This window comes from Gastrolobium bilobum, unplaced genomic scaffold (assembly GCF_033153095.1).
Source record: "Gastrolobium bilobum isolate Gb01-03AN ecotype WA unplaced genomic scaffold, APGP_CSIRO_Gbil_v1 utg1777, whole genome shotgun sequence".
Lineage (NCBI taxonomy): Eukaryota > Viridiplantae > Streptophyta > Magnoliopsida > Fabales > Fabaceae > Gastrolobium > Gastrolobium bilobum.
This window is the reverse complement of record NW_026895533.1, coordinates 117,229-132,759: the sequence shown is the minus strand read 5'-3', so window position 1 is coordinate 132,759 and position 15,531 is coordinate 117,229. Positions and strand designations below refer to the sequence as shown.

Here is a 15,531-nt window from a genome sequence, read left to right as displayed (position 1 = left end):
TTTAAAAGAAAACAAATTATTTGTGTTTAAGAGAAAAAAAAGACATTAATTTATGAAAATTAATTAATTTTTTTTTATAGATCGGGTCGGGTCACCGATTGAATCAATCGGGTCACCGATTTTTACGAAAATCGATCAAGTCGTACCGGATTACACTGGTTCTGTAACATGGCCGGTCCAATACAAAAATTGAATCGATTACATAACCAGTTCACCAATTTTTGGATCGATCCGACCGAATCGGTCCGATTTTTATAACATTGCTCTGCACTCCTCGGGCAAATTGACCCTACCCCTTTATTTTGACGGCTCAAAATTAAAGCTGATGTGGGCATCATGTGTCTCTGATCTGAAGCAGATCAAACAAGATATGCATGTTCAAGATTTATCTCACTCGTCCTCCAAAACTGTATATAATAATTGGTAGGGAAATGTTTTTGTTATGTTATTGGAGATAGATTATCTTATATTAGTAAAATAAAATGATAAAAAGGATTCACAAATAATTGAAAAGAAAAAAAATAGAGGTTAGACCCACTTTTATTATGTGTGTGTAGAAATTTGATTAATCTCATATTGAATGAGATAAATATAATCCTAATTGGTAATATGAAAATAAATAGTGTATTCTATTTCATACTCAAAGGTCTAAAATGAGAATCTGCATTTTACTTATATATTCCATAATTATTCTTTTACTGTTTATTATAATAAGACTTTGATGGTGATGTTTGGTTGTTAGTAATAGTACCCATAAAATAAAGACTTTTAAGCAATCAACTAGTCAGAAAAGTAAAGTACAATGAATAAAAAAAATGCATGTAGACAAAAAATGATGTAAAATGAATAAAATTTTTGCATATAGACAGCATTTATGTCATGGTGCATTTAGTAAATTTCTTTTTCTCATGCTATCCGAACCTATAATATTTTTCCAAATCAAGTTAGAAAAAAGTTCTTACTACTTACTAGCTCAGCGGCACTTGAATACGAAATTATATATATTTGTAGAATATTTTACTTCAGTTTAATTTTAGAGAATCATTTTGTATAAAAGACTATTAGGAAAGGGATGTACCGTGTATAATCTACTGGGTTATAACAATTATCGTTTTTACTTGATCCGGATTTTGATATCTACAACATTATCAAAAACTGATTATATAATTACATCGAGTTAGGATAAGACTTTAATAATGATGCACATCAAAAATTTATGAGAAAGAATCATCTTATCTTATGTATTATTTAATAGAGAATGATCCGTTTACAAATTTTTTTATACAAATTTTTGTAAATTATACTAATTACTCTCGGGAGAACATAGTATAAGTGTTCTTATGGGAGTACATAGTGTAACAAATTGTTTGTAAATATAACTCTCCCCTTATTTAATATGACTATGTTATATGAGGAGGATCTTAATCATTCATGAGTAAATCAATGATAATAGAAAATGAGAGAGAAAAAATTAATATTAGAATAGGAAGTGACAAAATCATCATCATTGATTTACTAATGAATGGTTAGGATCTTTTCACATGACGTGATCATATTAATTAATACATGAGAGGATCCATTCAAAAAAAAATATCCACTTGTAATTAAAACGGTTGAATATTCTTATGCCAATTTAAAAATAAGAAATTTTATATTTAATTTTGACCATCGATCCACTTATATTTAATGACTCACATAATTAAAAAATTAGAGTCATTAAATATAAGTGAAATTAATAGTCTGAGACTGTAACTTACACGGATAAAATGATCTTGATGCATAATTAATTATTATCATATTACTTGATAAATTTGACATCTTCTATAATTATTAAAGTAGTCAAATTTCTGAAACGGGGTAATTATGTAAAATTAAATAATTTTGTGAAAAATTACATGCATCAAAATTATTCTAATAATTAAAAAGTCTGTTAATATGGGGGTAACGATTCAATAGAACTTTCGTTTCGAGAATTAAAATTGCATTTAAAAGATAATTATTGGACTAGATTAAATAACGTTTCACATGAAAATGTAGCTTCAAAGCTATTTACAAAAATCATCATAAAGCCATTATTCAAGTAATAAATTTTATCCTAATTCTTAAGAAAATCAATTTCAAAATATTATCATTTTTTGGTGATTATTTACGTAATAAGTTAACCACATTCCTGATTTGAGTCATTTTAGTTAATATCTACTGCATCATGATGAATACATATTGCTTTCCCTGAAGCACGCTTGCCAAAAAATAAAATGAAATGAAAGAATAGACATGCAGCAATTTTATATATTATCAGCACATCGTATTCAAATAATTCGTCATATTCCTACGAGTACGACAAAGTACAAAAGAATCTCTCTCCTTGAGTTGAGACCATTATGATTATTATTGAGAAAAGAAAAACCGAAAACGAAATTATGTCAGGGAATCAATCTTGAGCGTAGAAGATAACCTATCACAGTATTAGCCGTTGATCTGATTCTGCTGTCTCCCTCGTGGAGCCAGCTTTAGCAACTTGGCCTTATTTTCAATTCTATTTTTTTTTTTTCCTTTTCTTTTGAATTTCATTCTGCACCGTTGGTTTCTCACCCTAGCTCCTCTTGCAACCCAACCCAACCCAAATTTTAGATATTTATAATTTTTTCTGCGGATTTTTCTTCTGCTTTTATGGCGGCCGTGAATAATATATAAAATATTTATCAAATTAAACAAGAGGTGCGAGATTTCTTAATGAAGATATTATAGTCATTGTTTATTAAATAATTAATGATTACCCAATTGTGTTGCACGATCACCGTCTTTAGTGCTCATCATCGAATCTTGATTATCAATTGACTAACTCAACATTAGAAATTTCCCACATCCAATTTTGTTAGTTCAATTATTATAATATTTGTATTGTCATTTCCATTTATTGAAATTCTAGATTTGTTTTGCCTTATTTTCCCAGTCAATAACTTGTGGAGTAATATGATGGATTTTGTTATAATTGTGTGGATTTGTATCATGGGATATGAGTTTTCTACGTTTTATTATTGGTTAGAATATGTTTGTAAGGAGTAAATATTAGATATGCTAAAAGTAAATGATATTAATCTTAGAAAAATGCCATATATAGCCCAAAAACTCTAGCTAACATTGAAATTACATGGAATATATATATATATATATATATATATATATATATATATATATATATATATATATATATATAGATAGGATCAACTTACACTGGTGTAAGAATAATAAATCTTACACCAAATCTTAACCGTTGATTTCCGTGCATCAACGATTGAGATTTTTTGGGAATTAAAAATTAATTAATGAATGAGACTTAATAAATCTGAACCGTTAGATGTAGAAAATCAATGGTTAAGATTTGGTGTAAGACTTATTATTCTTACACCGGTGTAAGATAATCCTGCCCCATATATATATATATATATATATATATATATATATATATATATATGAGGCAGGATCATTTGACACCGGTGTCAAATTTAAAATTTGACACCTCATCTGAAAGTCGTTAGATCAAAAAAGATCAATGGTGTCACGTGCTTACAAATCAGAGTCGTTGATCTTTTTTGATCTAACGGCTCTCAGATGAGGTATCAAACTTTAAATTTGACACCGGTGTCAAAGGATCCTGCCTCTATATATATATATGAAAAAAATGAAAATTCAGTCACTGGACCATCCAGTGTACTAAGTTATCCCGCGAGAACTTAGTGCACTAAATATTATGATGGTGTTCTCCAGATGTTCTCTCGGGAGAACATAGTTATAATATTTACTATAACTATGTTCTCGCGGGAGAACTTAGTGCACTGGACCGAATTTTAGATCCAGTCATTGGACACTCACTAAACCCTATATATATATATATATATATATATATATATATATATATATATATATATATATATATATATATATATATATATGGAACAAGTTAAATTTATAAATTTTTTATTTACAAATTTAATTACGTACTAAGAATAATACATGAGTTGGTTTATGTACAACCTTAATACATAGTTAAGTTTGTAAATAAAAGTTTGTAAATATAACTTTTCTTTATATTACAAGAAATAAAATTATCTACCCAATGGGTGCAGCTCAGTTGGTAATTTGGCGCTGAGTTAGTAGGGTTGGATATGTGTTCGATTTCCGCTGAATGCATTCTTGGGGAGGGGGCTGAACCTTTAGCCATCACTGTTCCCCCGCACTCCGGATTAGTCTCATAGCCGGCTCAAAGAGTCGAAGCTCGTGGGAATACCGGAGGGAGCCAACTCGTCTCAAAGAGATTGTAAAAAAAAGAGAAAAAAGAAATATGGAACCCATATGCTTTTATATATATATAAGAGATAATTTTATCTCCTACAATATGAGAGACATTAAATCTTACACACATAGGCGGACCTATTTGGTTGCCAATGTGTGCAAGTGCACACATAAATTTGGTTATAAATTTTTTTTTAGTAAAGAAGAAATATATTTTTTAATTAATTATGAGTGTCATTCAAGGAGCAATTTTAGTGGCTGTATTTTCAGATATACATGCACAGATACTAAGAAAGAAACACATATTATTTGCTGCTTATGTTTTAGTTATTTTATATCATTAAATTGATTACTATTTTTTTATGTTAAGTTCAAGTTTTATTTTCTTTTGTTGTTTGAGGATTATATACCTCATATTATATGATCGAAATTTTTTGTCAAGTTATATAATAGAGATCTATTTATCTCATGTTGCCTGAGATAATTATCTCATGCAACAGAAACAAGATAGTAGAGACCACTACTTTTTCAAAAAAAGAAAAAAAAAAGAAAAAATAGTGGACCTCACTATTTTGTCTCTATTACATGAGATAATTATTTCTCTATATAATATTAAAGAAAGTATAATATTAAAGAAAGTGAGATGACACATTATTCAATGAATTGGTCTTGTCTTTTTCTTAACATGACAAAAAATTGGGTTCATGTAACATGAGGGATATAAATTTCTTTTTGTTTAATTCTTTTATTTTTTAATGTATTTAAAATTTTGTTTAAATATTTTTTCGAAGGCACTATCCCTAAATCCCCTCCGCTGAATATATATTCGGACTAAATATGCACACACAAATAAATTTTTTGGGTCCGCTACTGCTTACACACACACACATATGGCTTATCATTTCTCCAATTGCTTGAGATAACTTTATCTTCGGCTATTAAATCATAACCGTACTTTGCGACTTTAGCAAGTGTACTAGTCGTACAAATAATAAAATGATAAGTAAAGATCGTTTCCACGAGGATTTGTATTCAAACACCAACTAACCATTTATAATTAAGTTGAATCAAACAAGAAATCAATGAATGCATTGATAATTGTCACCAGAATTTGAATTATATTTGAAATCGGTAAAATAACTAAAATATGAATTACAATTTTAAAACAAGTAGTAAGGAAATCAATATCCCTCAACCATAAACTTATGTAAGAATCGATCCAATCATGAATTATCTCTAATGTGATGTCAATCAATCTTCTTATTATCACTAAGATGTAATTCCTTACTATCTTAGTTGATACATTAATCAAGAAACCCCAATTCCTTGGTGATTCCCTTCTCAATACATACATTAATCACTAAGATTTTAAAGATTGCACCAGAGTCCTATTTCCATTCCTGAATAATAGAACACTGATGATGAAATTGTCAGTTACAGAAGTAATGTCAACATTCTTGTTCTACATTACTTCCTTAATGGAAAGAATTAACGAAGACACTTTCATTTCATCACATAAAATATAATCATAATATTCAATCAACCATACATAAATTCATCCTTGAGTTCCATTGAAATCCAACTACAAGGGACTCTACTCAGACATAGAAACAGAAATAACAAGAGAAGAGGAAAGATCAAACTCCATTCTCATGTTGTTGAATCTTCAATCTTCAATCACAATTACATAAAGTATACTAAAACTAATACAAGACTAAGACCTAAGGAATTTGGAAATTCAGAGAATGAAAAAAAAAATCAGATCCTAAGTGTGAAGGCCCCTTGCCCTTTTATAGTTTACAAGTTCAAAACTGAAATAACATCCAGAAACTGACATGGCGCTAAAACGCTAGATCGAGCACTAAAACGCGCTCCTTTGTAATTGTTGTCACAAACGTTGAAGCGCTAAAACGCTCCTTGTTGGACGTTTTAGCGCTCCACTTGAAGGATGTCTAACCGCTTTTAACTGTCCTCAGCGCTAAAACATTTCATCATGACCGCTAAAGAGCACACTTCCAGGGAATTTTGGCGAACATCAACGCGCTAAAACGTTTGCTTTGGCCGTTTTAGCGCTCAGCACCAACACTTTTGGGCTTCCTTTGGCAGCAGCGCGCTAAAACATTTGTCTTTAGCGTTTTAGCTCTCAACACTTGAATCCTCCAAATTCTTCAGAATCTTTTTCCTTCTCTCTTTTGCTTCTTGAGATTAATTTTCCTACAAGAACAATTAAATTTTCAATACAAACTTCAGAACTTGTATTTAGGACTTTCCAGGACATTAACCCTCTTTTCCATCCATTTAATCACACAAATTAAGCTAATTCATGCTTTAAAACCTTATAAACCAAGGGTTTATCATGTACAAAGATGAATCAATAGTGATAAAGGAAGAGAGAGAAAAAAAGAATCATAATCATTCAAAGGTGAATCAATTAATATAAAAAAATAGATAAACAAAATGACATAGTTTTTGGGTAGACCGAGATAAATATATCTCAAGCTACTTGAGATATATTTTTCTCATATATATATATATATATGGATTCGTTGATGTAAAATTATTTTAGATAATTTTATCTAATATTCACCGAAACAATGTCGTTTTATGCCTGATATAATGATGTGTTTGTAATTTGAATTTATTTCAGGGTTATATAATCTTTATCATTATAATTTTTTAATTTTTCAATCATAAAATGATATCATTTCGGTAAACATTAGATAAAATTGTCTAAATATTTTTTTTCATATAGTTTTCTCATTTTACATGAGAAAATTTTCTCATGCTACACTCACAATATATGAGTGGGTCCCATCTTGACTTTTTTATCTTCTCACCTTTTTGTGGATCCCACTTATGTATTGTGAGTATAACATGAGAACATTTTCTCATGTGAAATGAGAAAATTAGTTTCCTATATATATATATAGGATCGTTTGACACCAGTGTCAAATTTTAAATTTGACGCCTCATCTGAGAGCCGTTAGATAAAAAAAGACCAACGACTCTGATTTGCAAGCATGTGACACCAATGATCTTTTTTGATCTAACGGCTCTCAGATGAGGTGTCAAATTTAAAATTTGACACTAGTGTCAAAGGATCCTACCTCATATATATATATATATATATATATATATATATATATATATATATATATATATATATGTGTATTATGTTTCATGATGTTTAACTAACTAACATATATGGATCTGGATCCTCTCATGTGAAAATTCACATGACCATGTCATGTAGGAAATCATAACCATACAAAAGAGGATCAATGGTAATAAAAGAGGAGAGAGAAAAATATTAAAATAGGTAGTTACGAAATCGTAACCGTTGATTTACTTTTATATTGTTGTGATCTTCCCACATGACTATATCATATTTTTTTCCATATGAGAGGATCCATTTCCAACATATATATAAGATTATACTTTGAACTCGTTGTTATTAATATTTGGTCTATATCTACATTCTACATGACTCTAATAAAATAACGCCTTCATTCTTAATGTTGAGATATATAAAACCATTAATGTAGCCTCACCCAAGAGCTTAAGCTGTTGAGTTGAATTGGTTCTTTACATGGTATCAGAGCCTCGTGTCCTGGGTTCGATTCTCGCCGCCCCTCACTTTCTTTCAAGTGGAATTTCTTTCTTCGCAGAGGTAGGTGGCCCTGTGCATTGTCCACCCTTCAAGTCCAGTGGACTTTCGTGTGAGGGGGCATGTTGAGATATATAAAACCATTAATGTAGCCTCACCCAAGAGCTTAAGCTGTTGGGTTGAATTGGTTCTTTACATTTAATGTGAAATATAGCATTAAATTTACCTCTATATACGACAAAATTCCCATTAAATTTACCTGTATATAGGACAAAATTATTTGTCTTATGCAAGTTATGAGCATAGTTAGCAAACTGGTAAAGAAAAAAAAAAAATAAGAATTTACATTATATATATGTTCATTTTCTTGTAAATTATTTAGCCCCCTTATGTTTAATATGTCGAAAATAACTCTAGCATATAGCAAGGTAAGTTATAACAAACGAGGACATTTATGGTATTTAATATATAAAAATCCAGTGATCTGTCATGTCATCAAAATGGACAAATGCTTCCGGTTCAAGTGTTCCAACTATTATGCCCTCATACAAAGCCAAATAGCTTAAGTAAGCTCATAAATATATATATGGTGGAGCTAGTTATTATTTACAAAAAAACAAAAAAAATATGATTTTTGATAAATTTATTGAAGATAAAACTACTCTTATATTACGTAAGAGTAGTTTTTTCCAAGCTCAGTGTTAATGAATTTTTTTTTTTAAATAAACAGTATAATTAATTTTTTTTTCTTTTTAAACTTGGAAAATATATGATTGTGACACATCTTTTCCTTTACATCTTATGTTACTCTTTACTTATTTTGGGAAAAAAACAAAATAAGAAAGTATGTATTCAGAAGCGCATTTTTTTTTTTTTAATTTCATTACAAAAATATATAAGTAATATATTTCCAGCAGTGTTATTAACACAAATGCTAAGTCTACTCAAGCTTCACACACTTGGGTTTTTAGTAATATTTGTGGTATGTCTCTTTTTCAGTTGTATTTGATAAGGGAATTTTTTTGATATTATCGGAAAAATTATGGAGATAATTTTATTTATCCATATTTGGTATAAAATTTCTGAATTTTTTTCTGAAAATCTTATTTTTTTAGAATTTTATTTTGTGTATACTTTTTTTTTTAAATATCATTGAAGAATATCACCAAAGAAGTGGTATTCTTGAAATCTCAAGTATTAAGAAAATTTTACACTTCTTTTGAAACAAAATTCCAATAATATCTCAGCCTAATAAATAATTTTTTGATAATATTTCAGAAAAAATAACTTTCTCACCATATTCTTAAAAATTATAATTTTCAAATATAAAAAAATTATCCTTTACAAAACATCAAAAAAGTAAGTTAAAAACTTGGTGTGAGAAGTTTAAACGTGGTGTGTGAAGTTTATGTACTTAGATGATCTTTGTAATTATAATTTTCTTGTATTTTCAGGTATGAAAGAAAATATGGAAAAATGAAGCAGTACTCTTTTGGGGGTGTTGTGAGAACAAATGTCCTATTATGAAGGAGATGACAAAAAGTTGAAAATGCCCCATGTTTACAGGCTAGGGTACGTGTCCTAGAGCGATTACACCGGAAGGGTCGGTGGTGAATCACGGTATTTTCACGTTCTTTTGGCAATATTTTTTCACAAAAAGTAAATGCGTCAACTTCGACACGTGGCGGAAGCACAACGGCCAGATGGGATCCATTTGCTCCCGTGATAGAAGCCGCATCGGACTGAAAAGTCCCCCTAACACCCACTAGTGTCTTCCATCACACACAACCCAAAGTTAATAAGTTTCAAAGATAATAATTATGATGCTTTTTCAAATACTTTTTGGTGATAATATGAATTTAAATGAAAATATAACAAATATTATATTAGTAATTAATCAAATTTAAATTTCTTTTCTTAAGTTATGCTATTTAGTATAAGTGTCCCGTCATTATGCAAGTCATAATCAAAACTTTTTAAAATTAAAACAAGTATAACTTTTTTTTTTTAAATTGATAATATCTAGTTACCCGAAGCTTTTAAATTAGTGAAGGAGGAAAAAAAAATATCGACTGGAAACGCGGGCCCACACCGAAACCAACCGGTAACCTGAGGAATCTGTAGTGAAGAATGGCGGTTCGTATGCAATACGGTGGGACCACTGAACCGTCGTAACCGGTCTTAAGCTACTGATATTTTTTCTCCACCTTCATTGTATTTTTTAGCCTCTGCTTATATATATAACACCCGTGTGCGCTTGCTCCTCTTGATATACTGAAGCTGCAACTTGTTGTGCTTCGCTTCCGCCGCCTCATTTATCGGAGAATCTAGCCGGCGTTTCACCGGAAAAAAAAATTAAAACCGCGTTCACCGCCGTTTGCTTCAGAGTGAGTCTACTCATTACATAACATAACATAACATAATATAACACTTTCCCGTTGTCTCGGATCTCGTTCTTGGATCCGGTTTTTTTGGAAATTGTAATCATTAAGACATGGAAAATTGGGGTTGTGATGAGTTGATTTTCGATATTGTGAATTTTTGCGTTGATGTTCACGCCCTTTTGTTTCTTCGTTAATTTTAATTTTTTTTTGTTCGTTTTTCCAATGAATCTGGTTTGGTTGATTTTACAGGTTGGAGTGAGCTAAAAGGAAGAAAGGCAAAGACTTTTCGTAGTTTTATGCAAAAGGGGTTTCCCACTTTCCCTATTTTTCAAGTCTTACAAAAGTTTCATCTTTTGGGTTAACCTGATTCTCCTTATTCCAATTCTCAAATCAGTTTCATTTTTTCTCATTCTCTTAACCATTCCAATTCTGATTCTGACTTGAAACGTTATCATCATCATCATCATGGGGTTGAAGGTTTTGCAATTGTCACAGCCAGTGCTTCCTCATTCTCCTTCTTCATCTCAAACTCTAGCCTCTGCGATCTCATCTCCTTCGTCCAAACCACGAAGCCGCAACAACAGCGGTGGAGGAGATGGAGGAGCATGTTCTCCGGCGGTGTTCCGATTGGTGCACCGCTCCAGCCTCTTCCGATCGACGCAGCAGCAGCAGAAGGTTCTTCTTCACAGGTCTCGATCTTTCAACAACTACCCACTTTCTACTCGCAGAAGAACCATAAGAAGGGCCTTCAGCGCGAGCTTGGAGTCTTTCTCCGACGAAGAATTCTCCAAAAAGATTGAAGACTTAGCTCTCAGGTTCCAGCTTTCCGGTGACTCCAATGCAATGGATTCGAATTCGGATTTCTTCTCTTCGAATTGCAGTGACGAATCTTCATCTTCTTCTTCAGCGGTCAATTTTACCGACCAGGAGTTTGAGCCACCGTGGAGCGGCGGTGGCGAGGAGATTATTATTCCGGCGAATATTGAACGGAAAGCGAACAGCGTGGACTTACCCTTTTCACTGAGAATCATAAAGAAGAAGCTTCAGGGAAAAGAAGGTATAATAGAGGCAAAGGAAAATGCTTATTGCTCCGTGAAGAAAGCTTTCTCTTCAATGGTCTTCATCATTCGAGAACTTCACAGTTACACACTCCAAATGAGGGAGATTCTCTTCTACCAAGATCTTCAAGGGATTCTCCAAAGGGTTCAGAAGGAAATGCATGCATCCTTCGTTTGGCTCTTTCAACAAGTCTTCTCTCACACACCAACCCTTATGGTGTATGTCATGATTCTCCTCGCCAATTTCACCGTCTATTCAATGGGGCACAACGCCGCCATCGCCGCCGTAACTCCGACAAGGGAGGTAGCTTCTTCCGTGAGCGACGCTCACGACCAAAAGAACCACCACAAGTTTGATTCCACCGCAATCAAGACATTCTCAGTGTCAAATTCGAACGGGAGAAAAACAGCCTGCGTCGGCGGCGGAAATGGAGGCGGCGGGAAGTTCCGTCCAGTAGCCAACGGTACCGACGGGGACGGAAGGTTCGACGGGTCGGACCGGTCCCGCCACGGCACGATTGTCCCTCATGGCGGCGGTGGTGGTGCTTCTTCTCAGGTTTTCAAAACAGGGGAGAATGAAACAGAGTCAGTGTCAGGGCAAGAGGAGAAAGAAGAAGAGAAAGAAACGAGGCTGTGGAACTCCATGGTTGAAGAAGCTTCGAGCATGCAAGTGGGTTTGCGAGATGGAGAAGGTTTGAACCATGATGCCATGAAACGTTTCGTTTCGCCCGTGACAGCAAGGATTGAATCCGATGATTATGCAGAGTACTTAAGAACAGAGCTTGTGTACCAAACAGGGTTGTCTCAAGAACCCAACAACACTCTTCTCCTTGCCAACTATGCTCAGTTCCTCTACCTCGTTTTACATGACTATGACAGGTGCGTATTTATTTCAATTATTCTTGTATAGATATTCATAATTATTTTTATTATTATTGGATTAAAATTAAATTAATTATTTTTACTTCATGTAATTTTATAATCGTTAATTTGAAGAAATTGTAAGATAAAAGTAGTTGTAAGTATAATATGCATATGTAACAAGATGCATGGAGTTATGTTACCTATTATATTAGATTTCAATTCAATATAGTTAGGGGGAAGTTGGTTTTTTTTGTCTTTGAAAATTCAACCAAATTGAAGAGAAGAAAAAGTAAAAATCGGCTTTTGTCTAATTTGAAACTTGATAGAGGAGTATGTGGTGTGGTTTCCCTCGACCATTGGTTCATGAGCTATAGATCTATTATTATCATCTTAAGCTCGTGATGTGTACGTGCATGATAAGAGAGATCTCCTCACACGTAATTTAGTTGTTGACTTTGACTTTTTTTGGACGAATACGTGTATGCATATAATACAAGTTTGCATATTGCAATTTGCATGTGAAAAGTGGGTGTGTTGTTGAGACATTAATTTATGATTTGTGGTTTGGACACAGAGCGGAAGAGTACTTCAAGAGAGCGATAGAGGTGGAGCCACCAGATGCGGAAGCGTATAATAAATACGCCACTTTCCTATGGAAGGTGAAGAACGATTTGTGGGCTGCGGAGGAGACTTATTTGGAAGCAATTTCTGCTGAACCTAGCAACTCTTACTATGCTGCTAATTATGCTCACTTCCTATGGAACACTGGTGGCGAGGACACGTGCTTCCCTCTCTCATCACCTGACACCTCCCAAGAAGTTTAAGTTCGATCAACAACACTCAACCAAAACAAAATCAAATTGCACAAGAATGTGTACGTAGAGAATAAAAAGAAAAGAAAGAAAGAAAAAAAAAAAAGAGAAATTTTTTGTAGCTTATATCTTTTTTTTTTATCTTGTAAATTTTTTTAATTGTTGGGATGAGGTGAAAGAGCGATCATGAAGATTATTGTATACTTTTTGTAATTATAATTGTACATAACTCTTAACAATGGCTCCTTCCGAGTTTAATGGGCACATGTTAATCCTCGATTGAGTTATGCAAATTTATAATTATTATAGTTATGTGAATGAAATATAGTGTTTTTGCTATCAGGGGGAGATGGCGTTTTGGGAAGGTGATGCGATACACGTGTTGGTAACAAACGGCAGTGCGTTTCACTTTGAGATATTTGGAGTATGAATGGAGAAATGGACCACAATGGCAGGCTCGTGAAGCAGGATTTGCTTTTGCACATGTTATCATGTTCCTTATTTTATTTTTATTTATTTTTTCCATTTTTAGCATATCGGAATCACATGGCAAAGTGTAATTAATCTTTCTTTGTTAATATAATATGCTGCTGCCGTTTTTGGTTCATATAAAATTAAAAATGCTTTATTCGTTGGCGATGAGAAGCTCATGATTCACGTGTGGGATATTGGCATGAGGGTACTCTTTTTTAATTGAGCTGATATCACATGCTTATGTAAGCAGCGTTGTTGGGGACAGTGCTAAGTGGGTGCTGTCTATTAATTATTTCTTCTGCTCAGAAAACGAATGATGAAGAGGTAAAGAGAGCATCTGTTTACCAAAAAAGAAAAGAAAGAAAGCATCTAATGAATAAAAAGCTAGAAGATGACGGAAAATAAAAGGAATAGTAAATATTTTTAATTTAACTGCGATTACCTTTTTCTTCTTCGAATATGATATAACTAGCATAATCAATTTCTTCCTTTTTATTTATTTATTATTCTTCCTCATTAGAGATATAAATAGCAAATTGGACTCAACTTTAGTTTAAATAAGTTAGGTTTACCTAAAATATTTTACGTCTGATATGATCTGTTAGTTTTATAAATTATAAGTCTAGTCTAAATATATATTTAAAAAATAAAAACCTTGACCTAGGTCTGATTGTCTGTTTAAATTTTTAGACATTCAATAATTAAAAAATAGTATTTTTATTATTCAAAATCATTAAAATAATTATTTATTTATTTTATTTAAAATAAATAATATAATATATGCTGGCATATAAATTTATAGGCTCAGAAGTAAAAGAAAGTCTATGACATACTTTTTAAATATAAATTTTTAGAGATGAGCCTGTTCTATTTGACTATATTTAATATGCTGAGCTATACGCTCCCGTTAGATTGGCTAAGACAATTAATATAGATATTGACAATAATAAAGATATAAATAAGTCAGGCGGCTTATCCTCGGTATAAAAAAAATGAATTTAGAAAATAAAAAATGTTATATTTATAAATATTTTATTTACAAATTTAACTATGTATTTATGGAAATAAACTCGGTTAGGAATGTATTCCCGAGAATACATAATGTAATTTGTAAATAAAAAGTTTGTAAATATAATCTATTCCTTAGAAAATAATCCATGACCCTTCTTTTACAAGGCATGACCTATACGCTTAAAGACTGCTCTATATCATATTATTTATTTAAAATAAAATAAATAAAATTATTATTCAAATAATTTTAAATAATAAAGTAACATTATTTTAATTATTTTTTTAATTCTTGAATGCCTAATAGGTTTAAACATAGATTTAAATAATAATGCCAGCTGATTTTTTATTTTTTTAAATATAGATTAGAGCAGACTTATAATTAGCCCTGCACCAAACTAACAAATCAGATCAAATTTAAAATATTTTACATAAATTTAAGGGTAATGTTATATTTACAAATTTTTTATTTATAAACTCTTACAAACTACACTAAGTATGACTGATCATATTTCAATCAAGAGTGTATAATCGATCATACTTAATATAATTTATAAAAAAAAAATTGTAAATGAATCGTTTCCCTAAATATAAACTATTTAGCTTAAAGACTGACCCTGCCCATCCATTTACACCCTAAGGGGGCGTTTGGTTGAGGAGAATTTTTTTGAATACTAGGGAAATGTAATTGATAGGGAAATGGTTGGAAAGTGAGTTAGGTAGGAAAATGTAAAAAAAATTGTTTGGTTTGAACAAATTTTACCAGGCAAATTCGGTAAGATTTATAAAATCTGTGTTTGGTTTGAGGTAAAATATAGATGGAGAAATAAGTGATAATTACGAAAATATCCCTGTTATTAAAATTTTTAAAACGAAAAAGAAAAGAAAATAGAGAACAGAGACAATGGAAAATGTGTTAGCCATAGTTGAATTCATTGTAGGTTGGTGCTGAGTTCCTCTATTTCTAGATGGTTGAAATGTGTTAGCCATAGCAGTCATTGCAATTAAGGATAGCAAACATGTCCGAGATA

General features: G+C 31.7%; 1 protein-coding gene across 3 annotated transcripts; it reads left to right on the top strand.

The window, feature by feature from the left end:
• The first annotated feature begins 10,169 nt into the window (after nt 1-10,169).
• On the top strand, nt 10,170-13,558 carry LOC133315528 (uncharacterized). 3 transcript variants are annotated; one of them, XR_009752102.1, is made up of 4 exons: nt 10,170-10,287; nt 10,534-12,221; nt 12,781-13,080; nt 13,362-13,558. XR_009752102.1 is itself a non-coding variant. In XM_061517176.1 (4 exons), the coding sequence occupies exons 2-4, from the start codon at nt 10,750-10,752 to the stop codon at nt 13,028-13,030; spliced, it is 1,644 nt and encodes a 547-aa protein (XP_061373160.1). In that variant the 5' UTR covers nt 10,170-10,287; nt 10,534-10,749; the 3' UTR covers nt 13,031-13,334. The 3 variants fall into 3 exon arrangements, 2 of the variants coding, with proteins under 2 accessions (XP_061373160.1, XP_061373147.1); XM_061517176.1 differs by lacking the exon at nt 13,362-13,558 and having other exon boundaries at nt 10,534-11,113; nt 11,192-12,221; nt 12,781-13,334; XM_061517163.1 differs by lacking the exon at nt 13,362-13,558 and having other exon boundaries at nt 12,781-13,333.
• The last annotated feature ends 1,973 nt before the right edge of the window (nt 13,559-15,531 follow it).

Excerpts from the sequence above, each read along its gene's own strand:
- LOC133315528 (XM_061517163.1), top strand. The coding sequence starts at position 10,750 with ATGGGGTTGAAGGTTTTGCAATTGTCACAGCCAGTGCTTCCTCATTCT. Across the intron at positions 12,222-12,780 it reads GTTTTACATGACTATGACAG|AGCGGAAGAGTACTTCAAGA; the intron begins GTGCGTATTTAT and ends GTTTGGACACAG.